We start from the raw sequence: 20,559 nt of genomic DNA on the forward strand, positions 1-20,559 counted from the left end.
AGCACTGTGGTTCAAAGTCTTGACCCTAAACCGAGCACCCCAATAACCCCACATCCCAAACTCAGTCCCAACACCGCTGGTGAGCTCTCTGTCTTGGCCCATGGAAGTCTTTACTGTCCACCACGTGCAGAACGGCAATCGGGGGGGGGGGGTTTCCACCACATCCGCCACGCCAATAAATAAACTTAGTGGTGCAAAAACCAGCCGGCCCCTTCCAAAAGGCCCCTGGTGCTCTTCCAGTAGCATACCTGGCTGAATAAATTAAATAGCAGAGTCCCGGGGGAGCCAAGGCAGCCCCCATCTCAACGTGTCGGCTGCATCTTCCTGGCTCACTCCCCCAACATCCTCTCCCAGATGGCGATGAGGTTGTCCAGGCCCCAGAGGTATCCGTCCTCGCGTTTGCCTTCCTGCCAGGGCAGGCGGTGAGTCAGAGTCTGCTTCTCGGGCAGCGGCACCGTCTTGCCAAAGTCGATCATCCACACCCGCGCCAGACCCCTCCGGTCGTGGACGAAGAGAAGAGAGCTGCCCACTACCTCGTGTGTCTTGAAGAACTCAGACTGTTCGAGCGCCAGCCTGACTTCCTTCAGTCGCTCCAGGTAGCTGGTCAGGACTCTCCTGTCTCCGTCCACAAAGTTCCAGAAGGCCTGGGTCACCTCCTCCGGCTGGCGGGTCTTCTTGAAGCTGGTGTTGAAGGTGCCATCAGCTTTCTTGATGCCTTCGATGCGGAAGCCCAGCGTGGTCGTGGAGCTGAGGGTCTCCCTCCACTGCATGTAGCGGGGCTTCAGGATGGCACTCTGCGCATGCTCTTCCGCCGTGGGAGCCGCCGGGTCCACAGCCACCATCTTGTCGTACAGGTCTCTGCGCGGACAGGGCTGCTGCCTTGCCTTCTCCAGTTCCTCCTCGAGGTAAGTCCTGACTCCCATCTTGCAGTCCATGATGGAGGGCTTGTCAAAGCCGGACAGAAGGTCCTGCATCTGGATGTAGGTCTCCCCATCGCGCTCCACCACCCCATAATAGGCCGGGACGTAGGGCTGCAGCGCGTCGCACACCAGGCGCTCCAGGCATTGCTGCTCGCCGGGGCAGTACTTCTTCAGGATGCGGCCCAAACCCCCGGCTCTGAAGTTGCCTGCATGGCCCGCCAGCTGGACCCAGGGGCAGCGCATGCGAAGAGAAACCACACAGGGCGAACATTGCACCATGTACCCCAGGTTCTTCCAGGGCTTGTTCTGGACGTCTCCGGAGCCGACGGGACCTCCGCTGCTGCTGGGACCGGAACAGGGGGGCGCGGCCGGCCCGGCAGGGGCCGAGGGCGTCGGGGGTGCCGAAGGCATCGCGCGCTCCGTCCGGCCGGCCGCGATGCTGATGCGCCCGAACTGCCCGGCTGGCTCCGCCGTCTGCGCTCGCCGTCTGCGCTCCGCCCCGGGAGGTGGAGCCGCCGCCCTGGGCGCGCCCCGCGGGAGGAGCGAAGGTGTGCATCTTGTATTACAATCCCACAGTCAGAGCAGAAGCATTCTCCACACACACACGCACGCGCACGCGCGCGCACAAACAAACAACAATTGCTGCAGGCCTCTAGAAAGTTGGCCGCTTTTGTTCATGCAAAGCACAGTTCCTGCAGACATGCTTCTGCTTACAAATGAGACCCACTGACTGCATTTTGCCTCCAAGGCTGTCCTGGTTTATTTCCTTGGCACAGGCGGCAGCACTGGCGGAGGGTGGCTGTGTACTGCCAGAGGGGTGCCTTGTTAAAAACCTGTCTCCGACTCCGAGCTCACAATGGGGAAAATCTGTGTTCCCAGAAGCCTTTGCTTCTGTGACTCGAAAATGATCCAAGTGTGTGTGAAGTAGAGGCAAATTGCCATCTGATTATATTGTCCAATAACTCTGCAAAAGAAGGCATGCCTGCTTCATGCGAAGTCAGCCAATGCGGCACGTGGTTCACTGAGCTGGAGGCAGCTCCCCAGCCACACCTTGTGGCCTGTACACGGCAGCAATGCGCCCCCCCCATTTCTTTTCCTGCTCCCCCCGCCCCCATCAGCAGTCAAAGCAGGCACCAAAACCCAGAACATCCAGCAATCGGGGCTGCATTGTGCTCAATGAGCCACAGGCTTGATTTTATCATAATGGGACAGGAGAATGGGAAGCTTGTGCTCACGGCCTAGGACCCTCGTTCCTACGGGACCGCCTCTCCCGGTCTGCCCCACGGAGGACCTTAAGGTCCACAAATAGCAACACCCTCAAGGTCCCAGGTCCTAAGGAAGTTAGATTAGCTTCAACCAGAGGCAGGGCCATCTCAACACTGGCTCCAGCCTGGTGGAACGCTCTGTCTTCTGAGACCGGGGCCCTGATTTCTTTCCGCAGGGCCTGTAAGACAGAGTTATTCCTCCTGGCCTTTGGCTTGGAATCAACTTGATCACCCCGCCTTTCCTTTTTCCTTTCTCCTTCTGTGATGGAACTCCTAATTGGGGACTTCCCTGGCTTTTTTCTGGCCCATGTAGGACCAGTCTGGATAGTTGGCCTTGGTGAAGACTTGATGTTTTCAACCCCAAAAAGTTTTTGATTTGAGTTTCTACTGAAAGGAGGCTGCATTTTAATGTTGTACTTCATCTTGTTTTTAAGTTGTATTTTAATCAGTTGTTTTTATACCTGGTGTTAGCCGCCCTGAGCCCGGTCTTGGCTGGGGAGGGTGGGGTATAAATAAAACATTATTATTATTATTATTATTATTATTATTATTATTATTATTATGAACTCCAGAAAATGAGCTAGCTCTTCCGGGTGAACTTTGCCTCTTCTGCAAACCCAGTGAAGCTAAACAATCCCCTAGATCTTAATAAGGAAGATGTAAGTCCCATAGGTCCATCAAGTCCAGGGTGGCCTGGCTCCAGGAAGCCAACAAGCAAAACATAGAGGCAACATCCCTCTTCCCTGCACCCCTAGCACCATCTGGTCCTCAAGGGTAGACTGCCACTTCACATGGATGTTCCATTCCTGACTATCATATAATAATAATAATAATAATAATAATAATAATAATAATAATATAAGTAGAACCCTGCTAGGCCAAGCCAAAGGGCTCTCCGGTCTAGCCCCCTCTGTGCCTCCCTCAATGCCCAGTAAAGATAACTTCAACAGCCAGTAGGTGTTTGTGTATGTGTGTGATATGGTGCTTTTGAACACAACTCTTAAATCTAGCTACCATTTCCAAAGAGCCATTGGGAGACCTCTCTCCCACGAGCAATATGCCTCATCGCCATTTCAATGCCAGCTCACCCAATGCCTATTTTAGACTGTAAGCTCCTTGGGCTCAGGGACAGAGGTCATTTATTAATTAAGATATTTCTATACCACGCTTCACCAGAAATGGTCACAAGGCAGTTTACATTTTTTAAATATATTTTTTATTTTAGAGGTAAAGACAAAACCAACATATTAAAATAGATTACATAAGTACCCAACTCATCAGTCTCTTCTGCAGAACCCTGTAGTGTGCCCTTCGTTCCTGCAGGAACCACCGGCAGAGTCTTCTGCACTGATCTTAACATAAAGGCACCTATGTAAAGCATCAGCTATACAGAAGGCTCAGCAGCAATTGCAGTTATTATTACTGCTATTATTGCAATGGATTTCTGAACCACCAGTCTCAAGGTGGTTTACACACAGGATAATTTAAAATAGTTCAGTGCCGGAAAGCGACCAGTACATTTAACCCTAACAAGTGCACACTTGTGAAAAAGACACACTCAGCTAGAAAAGCCTGTTGGAAACCTTCTTCAACTGTTTCTGGAAAGTGCAGATTGTGGGCGTCTAGGGAACCTCAAACAGGAATGCCATTCCACAGAACAGGGGCAGATGCACTAAAAGCCCTGCTCTGAGTTACTGTGGATAATGATGATGATGTTTGTCCCTGAGGTATAATTGGCATTCAGTGTTCTTAGATTTAATGCAAACCAGAGAGCCAATCTCTTACCAGGAAGGAAATCCCACTCCACTCGGTGAATTTTGCTTTGAAGTAAACATGCTTTAGGCTGGCACTGCAAATTGCAAGGCAGCTATGCAGACAGCATTGCTTGACTGACATTCCCTCTCAACAAGGAATAGCCATCTTTCCAAATAAGGCTGGGTAGGACCCCTGCCAGACCACAGTTCCCAGGATTCTTTGCGGGCAGCCATGACAGTTAAACTGGCACAACAAAACCAAATAAATGCCAATATATCCTACCTGAGTCACATTGTTTTCACCCTTTGACAGCCTCAAAAGAGGATGGGCAATGAGGTTTTGTATCATATTTACATTTCATTTGTTCATTAGCTCAGGGTGGGGCAATTAATGGCTTTGAAAGCATTAAATATAACTGACTTGCAGCCCATAACGATTATGGAAGCTCTAGACATAGAGAGACAGCAGGCAATTTCCAGACGTTTCCTCACACCAAGCTGCCCTCTTCCCTCACCTTCCTTGACAATCACCTTTTAAGACAGTCATTAATTAGAGACCAGTAATTAAGCTCCCTGGTTTGAGAAGTGTTACATTAAAAGCGGCAGATCTGCAGATGCCTCAGCAAGGTGAAAGGAAATACAGGTGTGATGGGGACAGGGAGCAACCTTCAGGGTGCCCTTGAATCTTCCACACGTGCTCCCTCCCCACCCCACAAGGCCCATCCTTTCCCTTTTTGGCCTAAGGGCTCAGGCACTTTAAGAACTGATAGATTGCCCCTCCAAACATTTCCCCACCTGCCTTTGGCTTGGCTGCTTACTTTTGCTTTCAAAAAATTGGGTTGCTCAAGATTGCATGCAAATCCCACACCCTGATCTTAACACTGTTCTCTTTAATGCCATGTACGCAGCAGCTGATTTTGGTTACTCAGTGGGGAGAAAGTGCAATCTGCCCATGCTCAGGAGGCACACAGTTCTTTGCAATTGCCTGTTCATTTGCAGAGCTAATCCCTTAAAGTTTAAAGGTCTTGTGGTCTGACTCAGTACAGTGGAACCTCTACCTGCGACCATAATCTGTTCTGGAGGTCCGTCCAGAGGTTGAAACGGGTCGCTGGGAGAGGTGCCATTGTGCGCAGGCGCGGGCAGCAATTACTTGCTTCTGTGCATGTATGAACGGCAATTGCCGCTTCTGCACATGCGCAAACGGTGATCGCCGCTCCTGTGAATGTGTGAATGGTGGCAAACCTGCTGGGTACTTCTGGGTTTGCTGTGGACGTTGGGCGAAATGGACGCAAGCAGAGGCGGACATAAGAAGAGGTTTGAGGCATGTGTCCTGCCCCTTTGGATGCAGCTGACACACACCCAAACACAGACGTGGGGTCATTGCTAGATCCTCAAAAGCCTAGGTGGGGCACAGATCCAGGGCACAAATTCCCATGTGCTAATTTAAACATTGGGACATGGGTGGCACTGTGGGTTAAACCACAGAGCCTAGGACTTGCCGATCGGAAGGTCAGCGGTTTGAATTCCCGCAACGGGGTGAGCTCCCGTTGCTTGATCCCTGCTCCTGCCAACCTAGCAGTTCGAAAGCACGTCAAAGTGCAAGTAGATAAATAGGTAGCACTCCAGCGGGAAGGTAAAGGGCGTTTCCGTGTGCTGCTCTGGTTCGCCAGATGTGGCTTAGTCATGCTGGCCACATGACCCGGAAGCTGTCTGCGGACAAATGCTGGCTCCCTCAGCCAGTAAAGCGAGATGAGCGCCGCAACACCAGAGTTGTCCGCGACTGGACCTAATGGTCAGGGGTCCCTTTACCTTTAAAAATAAAAAATAAATAAAAAATAAGATAGCTGCTTATTTCCTTGACATCTGATGAGAAGGCGTTCCACAGGGCGGGACCTACACCTTCACAGCTGTCTCTCTCATCCTCCTGCCCTCTGATTTTTGGCTGAGCTGCTTCAGGCACCTTGGATCATGGTTTCCATGTTAGCTGAGCCCTTCTGTCACCTGGGAAGGCCAAACAGATTAAGCCCCAATCCCTCCAGCCGGTGTTTAGAGAGGAACACAACAGAGTGGCTTTGAAGTGAAGGTTTGTTTAGGGAACACCATAATGCAAGAAGAAGAACTGATTCTCCGATACGGTTTGTTTATCTCGCATAGCCTTTACCAGCCTGATGCTCATCCGCAAAGCATTAGGCTGGCAAGGTCAGTCCTTGTTCATCCAGGCAGATGAAGCTTATGAAGGTAGGAAGAGCCATTAGCTGGATCAGGCCAATGAGCTATCTAGTCCTGTTCTCACAGTGGCTGACTAGATGCTTGTGGGAAACCAGCAAGCAGGATCCTTGCACAAGAGCAGGTCTCCTCTCCTGTGTTTTCCTGCATCTGGTATTCAGAAGCCTCACTGCCTCTTGACCACGGAGGCACAGCGCAGTAACTGTGGCTCCTCTCCTCCTCCTCCATGGATTTGTCCAAACCTCCATCAAGGCTCTCCAAATTGGTGGCCATCATTGCCTCCTGTTGGGACGCGGGTGGCGCTGTGGGTTAAACCACAGAGCCTAGGGCTTGCCGATCAGAAGGTCGGGGGTTCAAATCCCTGCGACGGGGTGAGCTCCCGTTGCTCAGTCCCTGCTCCTGCCAACCTAGCAGTTCAAAAGCACGTCAAAGTGCAAGTAGATCAATAGGTACCGCTCCGGCGGGAAGGTAAACGGCGTTTCCGTGTGCTGCTCTGGTTTGCCAGAAGCGGCTTAGTCATGCTGGCCACATGACCCGAAGCTGTACGCCAGTTCCCTCGGCCAATAAAGCGAGATGAGCGCCGCAACCCCAGAGTCAGCCACGACTGGACCAAATGGACAGGGTTCTCTTTACCTTTACCTAATTTAAACATTGTAGATGCAAATTTACATATGCATCTGCAGGCGTACAACTGGACTCCTTTCTCTGCCCCAGCTGCAACAAAACACGTCTCCTGTGTATCGTTCTCCACAACCACAGCAGGTGCTGTAATCTTCCAACAGTTTGACTTCACCTGCAAAGCTGCACTCCTCCATGGTCTCCCGAGACAGATGGATGCCAGCTAGGTGCAAATTTATATTGTGAACAAATCTAAATTTGGGTGGTTGGTTGGGGTCTCGCTGCTCCAGCAGGCAGCATGTTAGAATTCCTGCTCCATGATTTGCAGTCATGGGATATTTGTCTATCACATGACGGGTCCTACTCGAGTGTAGGCTGAGCTCCTGACACAGCATGCCCAACAGCCCTGGAAGTAGAATAACCTCAGATGACCCCTGCTGGATCAGGCCAGTGGCTCATCTAGTCCAGCACCCTGTTCTCACAGCAGCCAACCAGATTCCTGTGGGAAGCTCACAAGCAGGATCAGAGCACAAGAGATCTCTCCCCTCCTGTGATTTCAACTGACAGCCTTATCCTCCATGAAAAAGTGTTTTAGAAGAAAACAACAAGAAGGGGACTTCCGGTTTCTGCAGATGGCGGAAAGGAGCACGAGTCCAATCGTCTGGCGGATTTGAGTCCAGCGGAGAAACCGGGGGAAGCACCAAGGGAAGGCGCACCTCCCAAAAAAGTCCTGAGAGGGTGCTCAGGGTGTTGAGAGGTCCAGCAGACCACAAAAGGGCTCTCCTGCAACCCCAAAACTCCTTTTGTGCTGGAAAGTATGGGGGAAAGCGGCGATCGAGCCTGCGGTCATGGCAGTATTGCAAGGAGTGAAGCGTCAGCTCAAGCCTGAAGAAGAGATCTTCCAAAAATTTCTACTAAGCTGATGGAAAGGTAAAGAAGATTTACTTTCGGAATTAATTAGGTGGAATTCGGCACCAGACAGAGGAGTAAAAAGGAAGTCCACCCCCATCTTATTGGTAACTATTACTGCATGGAAACAATTTGCAAGTGAAAAGGTTAGTGTGGTGTAGTGGTTAAGAGCAGTAGTCTCGTAATCTGGTGAACTGGGTTCGCGTCTCCGCTCCTCCACATGCAGCTGCTGGGTGACCTTGGGCCAGTCACACTTCTCTGAAGTCTCTCAGCCCCACTCACCTCACAGAGTGTTGGTTGTGGGGGAGGAAGGGAAAGGAGAATGTTAGCCGCTTTGAGACTCCTTTGGGTAGTGATAAAGTGGGATATCAAATCCAAACTCCTCCTCCTCCTCCTCCTCCTCCTCCTCCTCTTCTACTACTACTACTACTAAATCTTTTTTATGATACTTATGGATACTGTCTGCTGATGGGGAAGTTGGAGTAAAAACAACTGAAACCCATTCTTTATTGCTTTTTATTGGAGTTACTGACTTATCAGATTTACAATTGTGGACTTGACTTTGAACTACAGCCCTTGGTGAATTTCAACCAAGCAGAGAAAACCTGGAACAAACTTATTGTGCACTCTGTTGGGGGAATGTATGGAATTATATATCTGGGTTGCAGTGACTTATAGAAGTCTGAACTTGTTTTTCTAAAGACAAACTGGAGCTCTAAAGTGGAACTGAAAAAAGCAAGAGGCTGGAATTTTGGAAGGATTGGATCTGTTAGAAACCCCTTCAAAGGAGGAAATCATAAGGATTTTTAACTGCTTGCAATCTCTCACATCATTCTGAGACATTTTATGAAAATAGGTCTAATAAGAAGCAAGTACTCTCCCCTGGATAATTAAGCTGAATTCTTTTTGGACATACTGCTCTTCGTTTTCTTTTTAAAGTAAATATCTGTAAAAACTAGAATTAATTTGAAGCGTCGACTTTATGTTAAATTGTATAACTGTACTAGGTAAACGTACCTGGACGCGGGTAGCGCTGTGGGTTAAACCACAGAGCCTATGACTTGCCGATCAGAAGATCGGCGGTTCGAATCCCCGCGGCGGGGTGAGCTCCATTTGCTCGGTCCCTGCTCCTGCCAACCTAGCAGTTCGAAAGCATGTCAAAAGTGCAAGTAGATAAATAGGTACCACTGCAGTGGGAAGGTAAACGCCGTTTCCGTGCGCTGCTCTGGTTTGCCAGAAGCGGCTTAGTCATGCTGGCCACATGACCCAGAAGCTGTACGCCGGCTCCCTCTGCCAATAAAGCGAGATGAGAGCGCAACCCCAGAATCTGTCACGACTGGACCTAATGGTCAGGGGTCCTTTACTAGGTAATACAGCTGGAGGGGAAAGGGTTAGGAGGGTGGGAAAGTACAGGAAAAGTTGTTTACTGAGAAAACGCTGTTTGATTACCTTTGATGACTTTAAGTTCGGACAGAAGGGTCTCCGAACAGGACATAAGCCCCATTTTGAATGGGTGGAGCTTTCTTCAGAATTGAAAAGACAGCTGATAAAAGAGATGAAGGAAAATTTAGAAAATCTAACAGACGAATTACTAGTTCGAATGGATAAAAATACTAAAATGATGACAGAACTGATTATTAAGATAGCACCATCAACAAAGGAAACAGAAGCGGAATAGGTGGCCATGCAAGGATCTGATATGAAGAAAGAGCAGGAGATGTCTAGCGTACAGGTGGATGGCTTGGGGGACAGGCAGGAATCAGTTGGGGGTGCCTCGGGAGTTAGAACAAGGCTGAAACTACAGCCTCTGAGACTGAGAAAAGCCTGGAAGGAAGGGGAGCAGGATTTCAAATCTGACTCAACAGATAGTCGCCTTCCGGTGAAATTTAAGTATGCTAAAGTTAGGAAAAAGAATGGGAAATGTTTATTGTTCGATTGCAGGGTATTGCAAATAGGTTGAAACATCAGTAGGACTTAAGTAAACTCCTTGCAATCAGTAGAAATTTGGATAAATTAAGAGAAATAATAATTGGCTAAGCATGAATATGGAAATGCAGAATAATTTTGTCTATATAAAGAACCAAGAAGAGGGAATGGAGGGAAGTCATGAGGTCTAAAGAACCTCAAAGATAAGGTTTTGAAAAAGGTATTTGTGAATTTGGGGGTTGGGGTAGGGAAAAAAAGTACTATTGTCATTAAATGTGGAATTCAATTGTGAAAATCAATAAAAATTATTTACAAAAAAGAGAAGAAAACAAGAAGAAGGGAGAGTAGGAAATTTAGGAATCAGCTCAAAAGAACTGGGGCTCAGCTAATAAGGCTTTTGTGTGGGATAGTAACATGATGTTGTGGGTTTGGGAGGTGAGTCTGGATGATGCCATGTCTCCCTTCCAATTCTTAGGATCCTGTACCTGGGGAGCGTTAGATTCAAAGAGAGGATCCTACTGCTGAACTAGCCAGGCAAGTTTCTTTGTAAGACGATGGCCTTGGCTGGCCACTGCAGTGTCTCATCCGCATCCCAAAAGGATGGGCTCCATTGCAAGAGCTACAGTGAAGGGAGGAGGCCCTCCAGGCTGATGGCTGGGCCTTTCCTCTCCCTCCTCACCTGGCTGCTAGGTAGGAGAACAAGAGCCAGGGTGGTGTGTGGGAGATGAGCTGGAAAAAGCAGGCTGGAAGCTGGAGACCCAGAGACACGCTTGCTCTGTGCTGGATCCAAAGCTGTGACTGATGGAGAAGCAAGACCCGATGGGGTGTTGATGCTGTGAGCCCCTCCATCTCATGTTCAGGTTGTATAGATGTGTAAATAAAACCACATATCCTAAAGACACCACAATCTCTGATGACCTTCGTCGCAAGGAAACTGAACCTGGGGTAGCAGACATGCCAGATTCTAAAAGAATTCTCACTGAGTCCCTAATTCTCACATTCCACTGTGAGCTGATCCAGTGTTGAGAAACTGTACCTTGTGCACTATGGCGTGAATCAGCTAGAGATGCTCTGGCTTTGAGCTACAGCCTCCCCATCTGCATATTCAGGTCAGTGCTGGAAACCGCAGCCAGCGAGGGCTGAAGATGCAAGCCTGTGTGTGAATCGACTGGCGCTCTGTGAGCTCCTGCCTCGCAGTATCTCTTTCAGTTGCGAGAAGAAGATGAGAAGCGCTGAGAGAGAAAGGGAACAGATTGCTCTAAGGCATCCAGCAGCTCCCTAGACCAGCGTTCTCTGCTGCCGTTCCAGGCATTTGAAATGGCTCTTTGATAGGAGAGGGGAAAGGTCAGAGGCCTGAGGAATAAAAACCTGCTAGGAAAAGCATTCATTGCTATTAATTAATTCACCGCTGTATTCTTTCCAAGATCCATTTAACAACTGGCTACATGCTCAGAGGACATTTGTCGCGCCTAGAATGATATCTGCGAGTAGAACTTGAGAAGGGGAGCAAGGGGGGCGGCGGTGAGAACTGCACAGCTTCATAATAATTAAGGACCTCTTCCTTCCAAATTAAATCTCGGCAGCCCAGCAGCCCAGCAGCCTTGGCGAAAGAGGTCGATACAGTAAATTAAATCACCCAGGTATTATTTCTTTCTTTTAAAAGAGATTAGTTGCATTTGGACAAATGTGGAGGAGATGGTGGCCCCAGGGATAATGGGGGGAACAAACGAAGTTGCAGGGGCCAGGGGAAAGAAAGAAAGATAGATAGAAAGAAAGAGGATGGGTGGCGAGTTTGGAAGCAAATCCCATTTTTCTGAAAGGAAGTTCAAGCATAAATTGCAAGCAAAGGGATGGCAAGATGTTTTTGTTACCAGCCGCTAAGGGAGGTCAGAGTTCTTGCTAAGGTGTGCCCAGCGGCAGCACACCAGTGGGTACCCTTGCCATGAGATGCATGGCTGTGAGAACACTGGGAGGTTGTGGCTGAGGAACTGTGGCTCTCTAGATGTTGGTGGACTCCCACCAATCACACTGCCAGCATGACCAATGGTCACCCTGCTCTAAGAGGATGTCCAGCTGATCCTGAACCCAAAGAAGCAGAAAGCTGTTACAGTGGTACCTCAGGTTAAGAACTTAATTTGTTCTGGAAGTCCGTTCTTAACCTGAAACTGTTCTTAACCTGAAGCACCACGTTAGCTAATGGGGCCTCCTGCTGCTGCTGTGCCGCTGCTGCTCCATTTCTGTTCTCATCCTGAAGCAAAGTTCTTAACCTGAGGTACTATTTCTGGGTTAGCACAGTCTGTAACCTGAAGCGTCTGTAACCTGAAGTGTATGTAACCCGAGGTACCTCTGTATTCGTATGCCTAAATTGCAACGGAACCAGGGCCCTCTGCTGAAAGCCACATGCCCTGAACATTGCTTGCTTCTTTATTACCTCTGCTCATTTAGCTCACCAACACTCCCCCAGCCTCGCCATGCCTCCCATATTAGCCCCCTGGAGCTTTCCCTTGCCACCCCATGGAACTACAAGCTCACTTCTCACCTTCCCAAGTCAATTTCTTTCTGTAGATCCAGGACTGTGATGCGGTACTACAGGTCCCCCAGTGGTGGCTGTGTGACAACATCCTCACATTTTTCTACGCATGGGAAGTTGTACAGAGCACCATCCATGTGCGCAGTGGCACTACAAAGAGCAGAGGCCCCTTGCCCCACAGAGCTTACAATCCAACATTTGGTTCAGAGTGGCAAAAGAGAATGGAGGGTGAGGAGGGAGGGAGGTAAAGAAAGGAAGGAAATGTTTTCATTTCTGTGAGAGGTGTTGAAGCTTGGTTTTGGCAAAGGATGTGGAGTTAAGGGTTGTTACAAAGGTTTTCAGAGAGAGAGAGAGGAGTCATCTGACTTCTGCACCACAGGGGGTTGGACTAGATGTCCCTTGGGTCCTTTCCAACACTGCACTTCTATGATTCTGTGTGAGCATTTAGGTGAGCAGCTCTAGGCCTGGGGGGTGGGGAGAAGAGGACCAAGTCCTCTGAGGAAGCTGGAGAATCCCAGAGGGCAGAGGGTGGGGGAGATGGAGGAGCAAATATCTTGAGGATGGATACATCAATGCATAATGTATTTTACGCTGCTTTTATAATTAAGCATTTTAAAGTGTTTGAAATTTGTTGTTATCCACCCTGAGCCTGGTTTTTGAACCAGGAAGGGTGGGGTATATAAAAATTATTATTATTATTATTATTATTATTATTATTATTATTATTATTAGCTTGTGTTTGAACATTTCTGAGAAGACAATTCTTTTTCTGAGGAATTTTGGAGGTTTTTCTGCCCGGCCCAGAGGGAGTGTAACCCCAACAGGACAGGCAGGTGTCACTGGAACCACTTAGAGTTCAAGCACAGTTTATTAGCCCATATCCACTGCCCAACTGCTTCTAGACAACGTTCCAGACCAGACGTAGCCTCTGCTGACTCAGATGCTATGGAGAAGCAGAGAATGGGTATCACCAATGTATTGATGAGACTTTGCCCCCAAATTCCCAGTGACTGCTCCTAAAGGCTACCCATAGATGCTATAAGCACACCGATGACAGGATTGTGCCCTGGAGCTGAGGCACAATTAATAGAATTGTAAAGTTGGAAGGGACCCTCCTGCAATGCAGGAATCACAGCTCAAGAACCCATGACAGATGGCCACCCAACCTCTGCTTGGAAACCCCCAAGGAAGGAGAGCCCACCATCTCACAAAGAAGAAGAAAAAGAAGAAGAAGAGTTTGGATTTGATATCCCACTTTATCACTACCCTAAGGAGTTTCAAAGCGGCTAACCATCTCCTTTCCCTTCCTCCCCCACAACAAACACTCTGTGGGTTGAGTGGGGCTGAGAGACTTCAGAGGAGTGTGACTGGCCCAAGGTCACCCAGCAGCTGCATGTGGAGGAGCGGGGAAGCGAACCCAGTTCACCAGATTACGAGACTACCGCTCTTAACCACTACACCACACTGGCTCTCAATATGACTTTCAAAGGAGTCCAGTTCTCCCAGTGCTATTCTCTGGATGCTGCCTTGCCAGTATCTCTCAGCCAGTCACTCACCTGTCTGCCCAGCCTACCTCACAGGGTTGTCGCAGGAGAAAATTACAGTGGTACCTCTGGTTATGAACTTAATTTGTTCTGGAGGTCCACTTTTAACCTGAAACTGTTCTTAAGCTGAGGTACCACTTTAGCTAATGGGACCTCCCGCTGCCACCGTGCGATGTCTGTTCTCATCCTGAGGTAAAGTTCTTAACCTGAAGTACTACTTCCAAGTTAGTGGAGTCTGTAACCCAAGGTGTTTGTAACCCGAGGTACCACTGTATCTTGTTGACTAACCTACCTCACAGAGTTGCTGTGAGGGGGAAAAAATGGGGCTTAGAAAATATTTTGAGTACCCTGTAGGACAGGTGGAATATAAATGCAATAATAATAATAATAATAATAATAATAATAATAATAATATACATCTGAAGTGAGAGATACAGGGTTTTTGGATGCAGCTCCTCTTTTACATCTCAGTTGCATTGCTGATCTCTAGTGTGAGTCGCTCTCCTTTTATTGCTTAATTGATTGCCATTGATCATCCGCCGTTCTTGCTTTTATTGACCAGGCTTACTGAATTTACGAAATGGGCTCCAAAAGCTTTGGCTAAAGACTAGCCGCACAGGGGTCAGCAAACTTTTTCACCAGGGGGCCGATCCACTGTCCCTCAGACCTTGTGGAGGGCAGGACTACATTTTGAAAAATATATATGAACGAATTCCTATGCCCCACAAATAACCCAGAGATGCATTTTAAATAAACGGAAACATTCTACTCATATAAAAACATGCTTATTCCTGGACCGTCCACGGATTGAGAAGGCAATTTGTTCAGATCCGGCCCCCGGACCTTAGGCTGCCTACCCAAGGACTAGCGTAAGCAAATATACAGTGGTACCTCAGGTTACATACACTTCCGGTTACATACACTTCAGGTTACTTTGCTTCAGGATGAGAACAGAAATCGCGCAGCAGCGGCATGGTGGCAGCAGGAGGCCCCATTAGCTAAAGTGATGCTTCAGGTTAAGAACAGTTTCAGGTTAAGAACAGACCTCCAAAACGAATTAAGTACTTAACCTGAGGTACTACTGTATATCTGAAACAGGATCTGGATCTGGAAGGTTAGCGGAAGACCAGAGGCTGGTTGCCTCCATGGCGGCAACCAATACAACCCACTGTAATTGAACAGGACCAATTATAAGGATGTTACCACTTCACTACTTAATGCTCTACTCATTGTTTATGGCTGACACTTAGTTTTATCACACTAGGACCCAACAAGGCATGGCACTATGCACATAATCTGTGCCTTCCTTTTCTTTCTCTCTGTGTACATTTATTTATCTAAAAGAGTCTACCTCTGATAACCAGCCCATACACAGTTTGGCATGTGAGTTTCCACGGACAACTTTGCTGGCAACTGAATGCTGATGGACCTTTGGCCCAAACCAACGAAACAGCTCTTACGTTCTTCTGCTCATGTGCAGAGACAGGACTCAAACTTAGGATGCCAAGCTACGCATGCTCTCCCCTGAGATGCATGCAAAACTCTCCATGCTGACTGTTTACTTAAGGACATAGGAAGCTGCATTTTTTTTTAAAAAAAGGTAAAGGACCCCTGGACGGTTAAGTCCAGTCCATCCATGGTCCACAGAGCTTAGTATTCTCTACAGAGCCAGTGGTGGTGTACTGGTTAGAGCATCAAGCTAGGACCTGGGAGGTAAAGGTAAAAGTAAAGGGACCCCTGACCATTAGGTCCAGTTGCAGATGACTCTGGGGTTGCGGCGCTCATCTCGCTTTACTGGCCAAGGGAGCCGGTGTACAGCTTCTGGGTCATGTGGCCAGCATGACTAAGCCGCTTCTGGCAAACCAGAGCAGCGCACGGAAATGCCGTTTACCTTCCTGCCGGAGCGGTACCTATTTATCTACTTGCACTTTGACGTGCTTTCGAACTGCTAGGTTGGCAGGAGCTGGGACCGAGCAATAGGAGTTCACCCCATCGCGGGCATTCGAACCGTCAACCTTCTGATCGGCAAGTCATAGGCTTTGTGATTTAACCCACAGTGCCACCTCAGCCACATAAAGTTTGCTTGGTGATCTTGAGGGCCAGTCACTGCTTCTCAATCTATCCTACCTCAAAGGGTTGTTAAGGGGGTTAAATGAGGAAGGGGTATACCACCTTGTGCCCCTTGGAGGAAAAGTTGAGATATAAATGCATTAAATGAATTGAAGAAAATGTTCCATTTAACATTTGTTTAAAAACCCGAGGAATTTTTGCTGGGGATTGTAGGGAAAGACCTGCCAAAAAAGCTGAAAAACATCTTCATGTATGCAACAACGGCTGCGAGAGTTTGGGTAGCACAAGGATGGAAGACTGAAGAAACCCCAACTAAAGAATCATGGCAAGAAAAATTGATGGACTATGCAGAACTGGCAAAACTGACATATAAGCTACAGGACAAGCATAACTGTGACTTTAAAGATGAATGGGAACCCTTCACAAAGTATCTGAAGACGCAACAAAGTGAACTGGACTCCTTGGTAGGTCTTGAATAAACATTCACAAACTTTGTATTGATAATAATCACCTAAATAGTCTGAGCATCAATACAACTTTGTAACATGCAGAAAACAGCATTCTTAGAGAAACCAAAGACTGGAACTGAGGGAACTCGGGGGTGGGGGTGGGTGGGGTTTGTGTGGGAGGGTGAGGAGAGGGAGGAAAAATGGGGAAAAAACAAGGATGATATGTTTTTGGATAATATGTCTTGTTTTAATTTTGAATAAAAAAACTTTTTTTAAAAAAGTTGGGATATAAATGCAATACAACAAGATAAGAGTTAACAACCGTAATTGAGTAGTAGATAAAGATATAATGCAGCAGAAAAGGTGTGAGTAAAAACACTGCAAGGGTGGGGAATCAACTTATGAAACCGTGTAATCATTTGACCGTGAAAATGTTTGAAAAAATTAATTAAAAAATTATACAACAGAAAATAATAATAAGATGGTGAGTTATCAAGTTTTGATCTGCATTCAGAAAAGAGATTAATCTCGTCAGAAAAGATGCTGCAGCTGCTACCAAAAGGTCAGTTTAGCACAATCCGTTGGCCTTGGCTAATTAAGCCCTTCCCCCTTGCTCCTTCGCTATGGTAGTTGAGTCAGTTCCAAGCTTGGCCTTGAGATCCAATGTCTCTCCTCCACATGCATTTCACGGAAGAAATGTTCTCCCAATTAAGCCTGCACACTGCTGCCAAGGGGGCTTGATTTGCAGCCTGGTATTGAAGTGGCCGAGAGCAGAGATGAACCATCTAGCGCGGCCTGATAAGAGCTCCACGCCAGCACCGGCCATCAATCAGTGTGCCAGGAAGCTTGTTAACAAACAGCCGCTCTCGTAACACCACCCTCTGCTCGCTCTTAACGAGCCATTTGACCGGGCAAAGGATTGACGGGGAGTGGCGGACGAGGAGGCGGCTCTCAGTTCCAGAAATCTGGCTTGCACAGCAAAAAAACCAGCCGCCGCAACCCCCTTCTCCTGGTGCAAACAGAGAGCTCATAAGAAGAGCTCTGTTGGATCAGGTCAAAGGGGGTCCAAAAAAAAAATGAGAGGCACAAATACAGATGCACAAAAAAATACAAATACAAGATGGGTGACACATGGCTTGAGAGCAGTACATGTGAAAAGGATCTAGGAGTCTTGGTTGACCACAAACTAGACATGAGCCAACAGTGTGATGCGGCAGCTAAAAAAGCCAATGCAATTCTGGGCTGCATCAATAGGAGTATAGCATCTAGATCAAGGGAAGTAATAGTGCCACGGTATTCTGCTCTGGTCAGACCTCACCTGGAGTACTGTGTCCAGTTCTGGGCACCACAGTTCAAGAAGGACACTGACAAACTGGAACGTGTCCAGAGGAGGGCAACCAAAATGGTCAAAGGCCTGGAAACGATGCCTTATGAGGAACGGCTAAGGGAGCTGGGCATGTTTAGCCTGGAGAAGAGAAGGTTAAGGGGTGATATGATAGCCATGTTCAAATATATAAAAGGATGTCACATAGAGGAGGGAGAAAGGTTGTGTTCTGCTGCTCCAGAGAAGCGGACACGGAGCGATGGTTCCAAACTACAAGAAAGAAGATTCCACCTAAACATTAGGAAGAACTTCCTGACAGTAAGAGCTGTTCGACAGTGGAATTTGCTGCCAAGGAGTGTGGTGGAGTCTCCTTCTTTGGAGGTCTTTAAGCAGAGGCTTGACAACCATATGTCAGGAGTGCTCTGATGGTGTTTCCTGCTTGGCAGGGGGTTGGACTCGATGGCCCTTGTGGTCTCTTCCAACTCTATGATTCTATGATTCTATGATCTAGCCTAGCATCCTGTTCTCACGGTGGTCGCCCAGATGCCAGTGGGAAGTCGGCAAGCAGGGCCTGAGCACAAGAGCAACCCTCTCCCTTCCTGTGACTTTTAGCAATTGGGAAGCATTGCAGCCTCCCTCTGTAGAGGCAGAGCCAAGTTATGGTGACTGCCAGCCATCAATAGCCCTCTCCTCCTCCATTAACTTGTCCAATCCTCTTTCAAAGCCATCCAGGTTGGTGGCCATCACTGCCTCCTGACGGAGGAAGCTAACTCTGAGCTACATGAAGAAAACCCACAAAGAACACCCAGCTCCACCACCTGCTCAAAGTTGGGACCAGCCTTGTGCCCACCCTCTTCCCCCATCAACCCTCTTCCCCCATCAAGCTGTAATGTCCTCCAGAACAGACTCTGATATGAGAGAGTTGTAACCCACCAACATCTGAAGGGCACCATGTTAGTGAGGTTTGGTCTACAGCAGATGGAGGGAACCTTTAACACCCCCTCCAGATGTTGCTGAACTACCACTCCCATCATCCCTGTCCATTGGCTGTGCTTGCTGGAACTGATGGGAGTTGCAGCCAACCAACATTGGGAGGGCCACCTGGTCTAGACCATACCCTTCATGGGAGAAAAGAGGAATATTCTTGAAAACTCCCACAAACTACAGATTAAGCAGATGCATCCCCACCAGTTATTAGACAGCACAATATGGCATATGCAATGTATATGCCAGGCAATCTGTATCTGGTGTAGCTCCAGGAAAAATGAATTGATTCCTATTTTACAGATTAGGAAACTGAGGCAGAGGTCACAAGTTGGCTGCCAATCCAGTTCTTCTTGGCCCACCTCCCACACACTATTCCCTTGGCTCAATATTATATCTACCCCTCTGACTGGTCCCTGAATCTGTTAGGCTCTATGGCTGTCTACCTCCCACTGAGTTGTAAGGCCAAATTGGGAAGGGGGGCGGAACCTAATCATACATCAATAGGTTTGAAAAATACTTCAGCAACTGCAGGGTATAAAAGAGTGAGACCCTGTCAGCATATAAGTCGTGTGCTCAGAGACCCGCACTGCTTGCTGATTTGCTACAGGACCAAGTTCACAGGGTTACTCTGACTATAAAAAGTCCTTTGCAGCTTGGGACCAATAGACCTGTGAGATTGCTTCACCCACATGCCCACAGGATCATTTCAGTCTGCAGAAGTAGCACTGTTATGGCCCCCATAATGCTTGCTCCACATTTGTGAGAAATTGTTCTCTACACCTGCGCAGTGGATGTCTCTGCCTGTTGACACCAGGCAGGTTCCTTCACTGTGCTCTTCTTAGTGCCTGCTAAAAACACGTGTGCTTGTGCCAGCCTACCCAGATATATAGAATGCTGACAGCTGTTTTTAGTTTATTGTCAGTTTTAATTGTTTTTCTGATTGTTTTAAACTGGCTTCATTGATACAATTTTTATCGCTTTATTCTCTTTTGCAAACTGCTTTGAGGTTCTTGTTTCACAGTCAAGTAGTATACAAATTTCACAACATGAAATCATAAATAAATAAACGCAATGGCAAGCTATGCCTGGCATGGAGCTTTAGCATTTGTGTGCACCCACTGACATGAATGCGCACTATTGGAGCAATATGCAACCACTTCAGGTGTTGAATTCCTGGAGAAGGAAACTCAGGATGGAGGTGAACTCTGCAGGACAACAACTCACACTGACAAGGTACACAGGAACCTGCCAGGTGAGATCATTTCTCCCTCCAGCCTGGTAATGTCGATTCCAGCCTTCCCTACCCTGTTGCCCTCTAGGCTGGGCTACCATCACTGGTGCAGGCTGGTCCACTAGGGCAAATGGAGCCCTGCCTCAATCTGCAATCAGCCATTCCCACCTGTTTGCCTTTTTGCTTATAACCAGTTCAGGGAGTGGCCCTGGATGCCAGCTGCCTCCTCCTTGGCCTCACTGTGGCCCTTGCATAATTCAGAAGGGAGGAGGATGATCAGACCAGCGACTCATACAGAGACGTACTGGAAGGGCTCATCTGTGGGCAGGTGTTTATGCTGCATCTCTGCTGGACTGAATGAGTCAATGACACCTCCCACAGAGACTTGCCCTGAGCTGAACCTTCTGCAGAGAGGGACCAAATGGCCTGTCTTTATTCTTTTCTCCCGATACCATAGTTGCTAGGGGAAGGAAAACCACATAGGGTCTTTTTGATCAAACCATATGCACTGTGCAGCTGTTTCCTTTTCAGCCCCTTAAAACCATTCCTCTTCATTATACAGGATTTTGATTCCCCCCACCCCCCTTTTCTTTGACCAGATGCAGAATTCACCCTATGTGATATTCTTAGCTTCTTTTTAAATGAGCAAGCAAATCAACCAAGATTCTAGTCCTTAAGACTGAAAAGGCAAATTTCCAAGTGTTACATGAGGGCAATGCTTGGTGACATGTCCAAAGTTGTGAAGCTGAGCAGCATGTTCAGGGGCTAAGAGACAGAGGTCCAGTGCCACACCCACTTCTCCACCC

At 48.0% G+C, this 20,559-nt stretch overlaps 2 protein-coding genes across 12 annotated transcripts in view; both read right to left on the reverse strand.

Annotated features, from left to right (window-relative positions):
- DAB2IP (DAB2 interacting protein) overlaps positions 1-20,559 on the reverse strand; it is a 304,877-nt gene that overhangs the window by 148,682 nt on the left and 135,636 nt on the right. The window lies entirely within an intron of this gene.
- Positions 241-1,947, reverse strand: LOC128406402 (inositol-trisphosphate 3-kinase C-like). Its single transcript, XM_053373774.1, has one exon. The coding sequence runs from the start codon at positions 1,329-1,331 to the stop codon at positions 330-332; it is 1,002 nt and encodes a 333-aa protein (XP_053229749.1). The 5' UTR covers positions 1,332-1,947; the 3' UTR covers positions 241-329.

Source organism: Podarcis raffonei, chromosome Z (genome assembly GCF_027172205.1).
Source record: "Podarcis raffonei isolate rPodRaf1 chromosome Z, rPodRaf1.pri, whole genome shotgun sequence".
Lineage (NCBI taxonomy): Eukaryota > Metazoa > Chordata > Lepidosauria > Squamata > Lacertidae > Podarcis > Podarcis raffonei.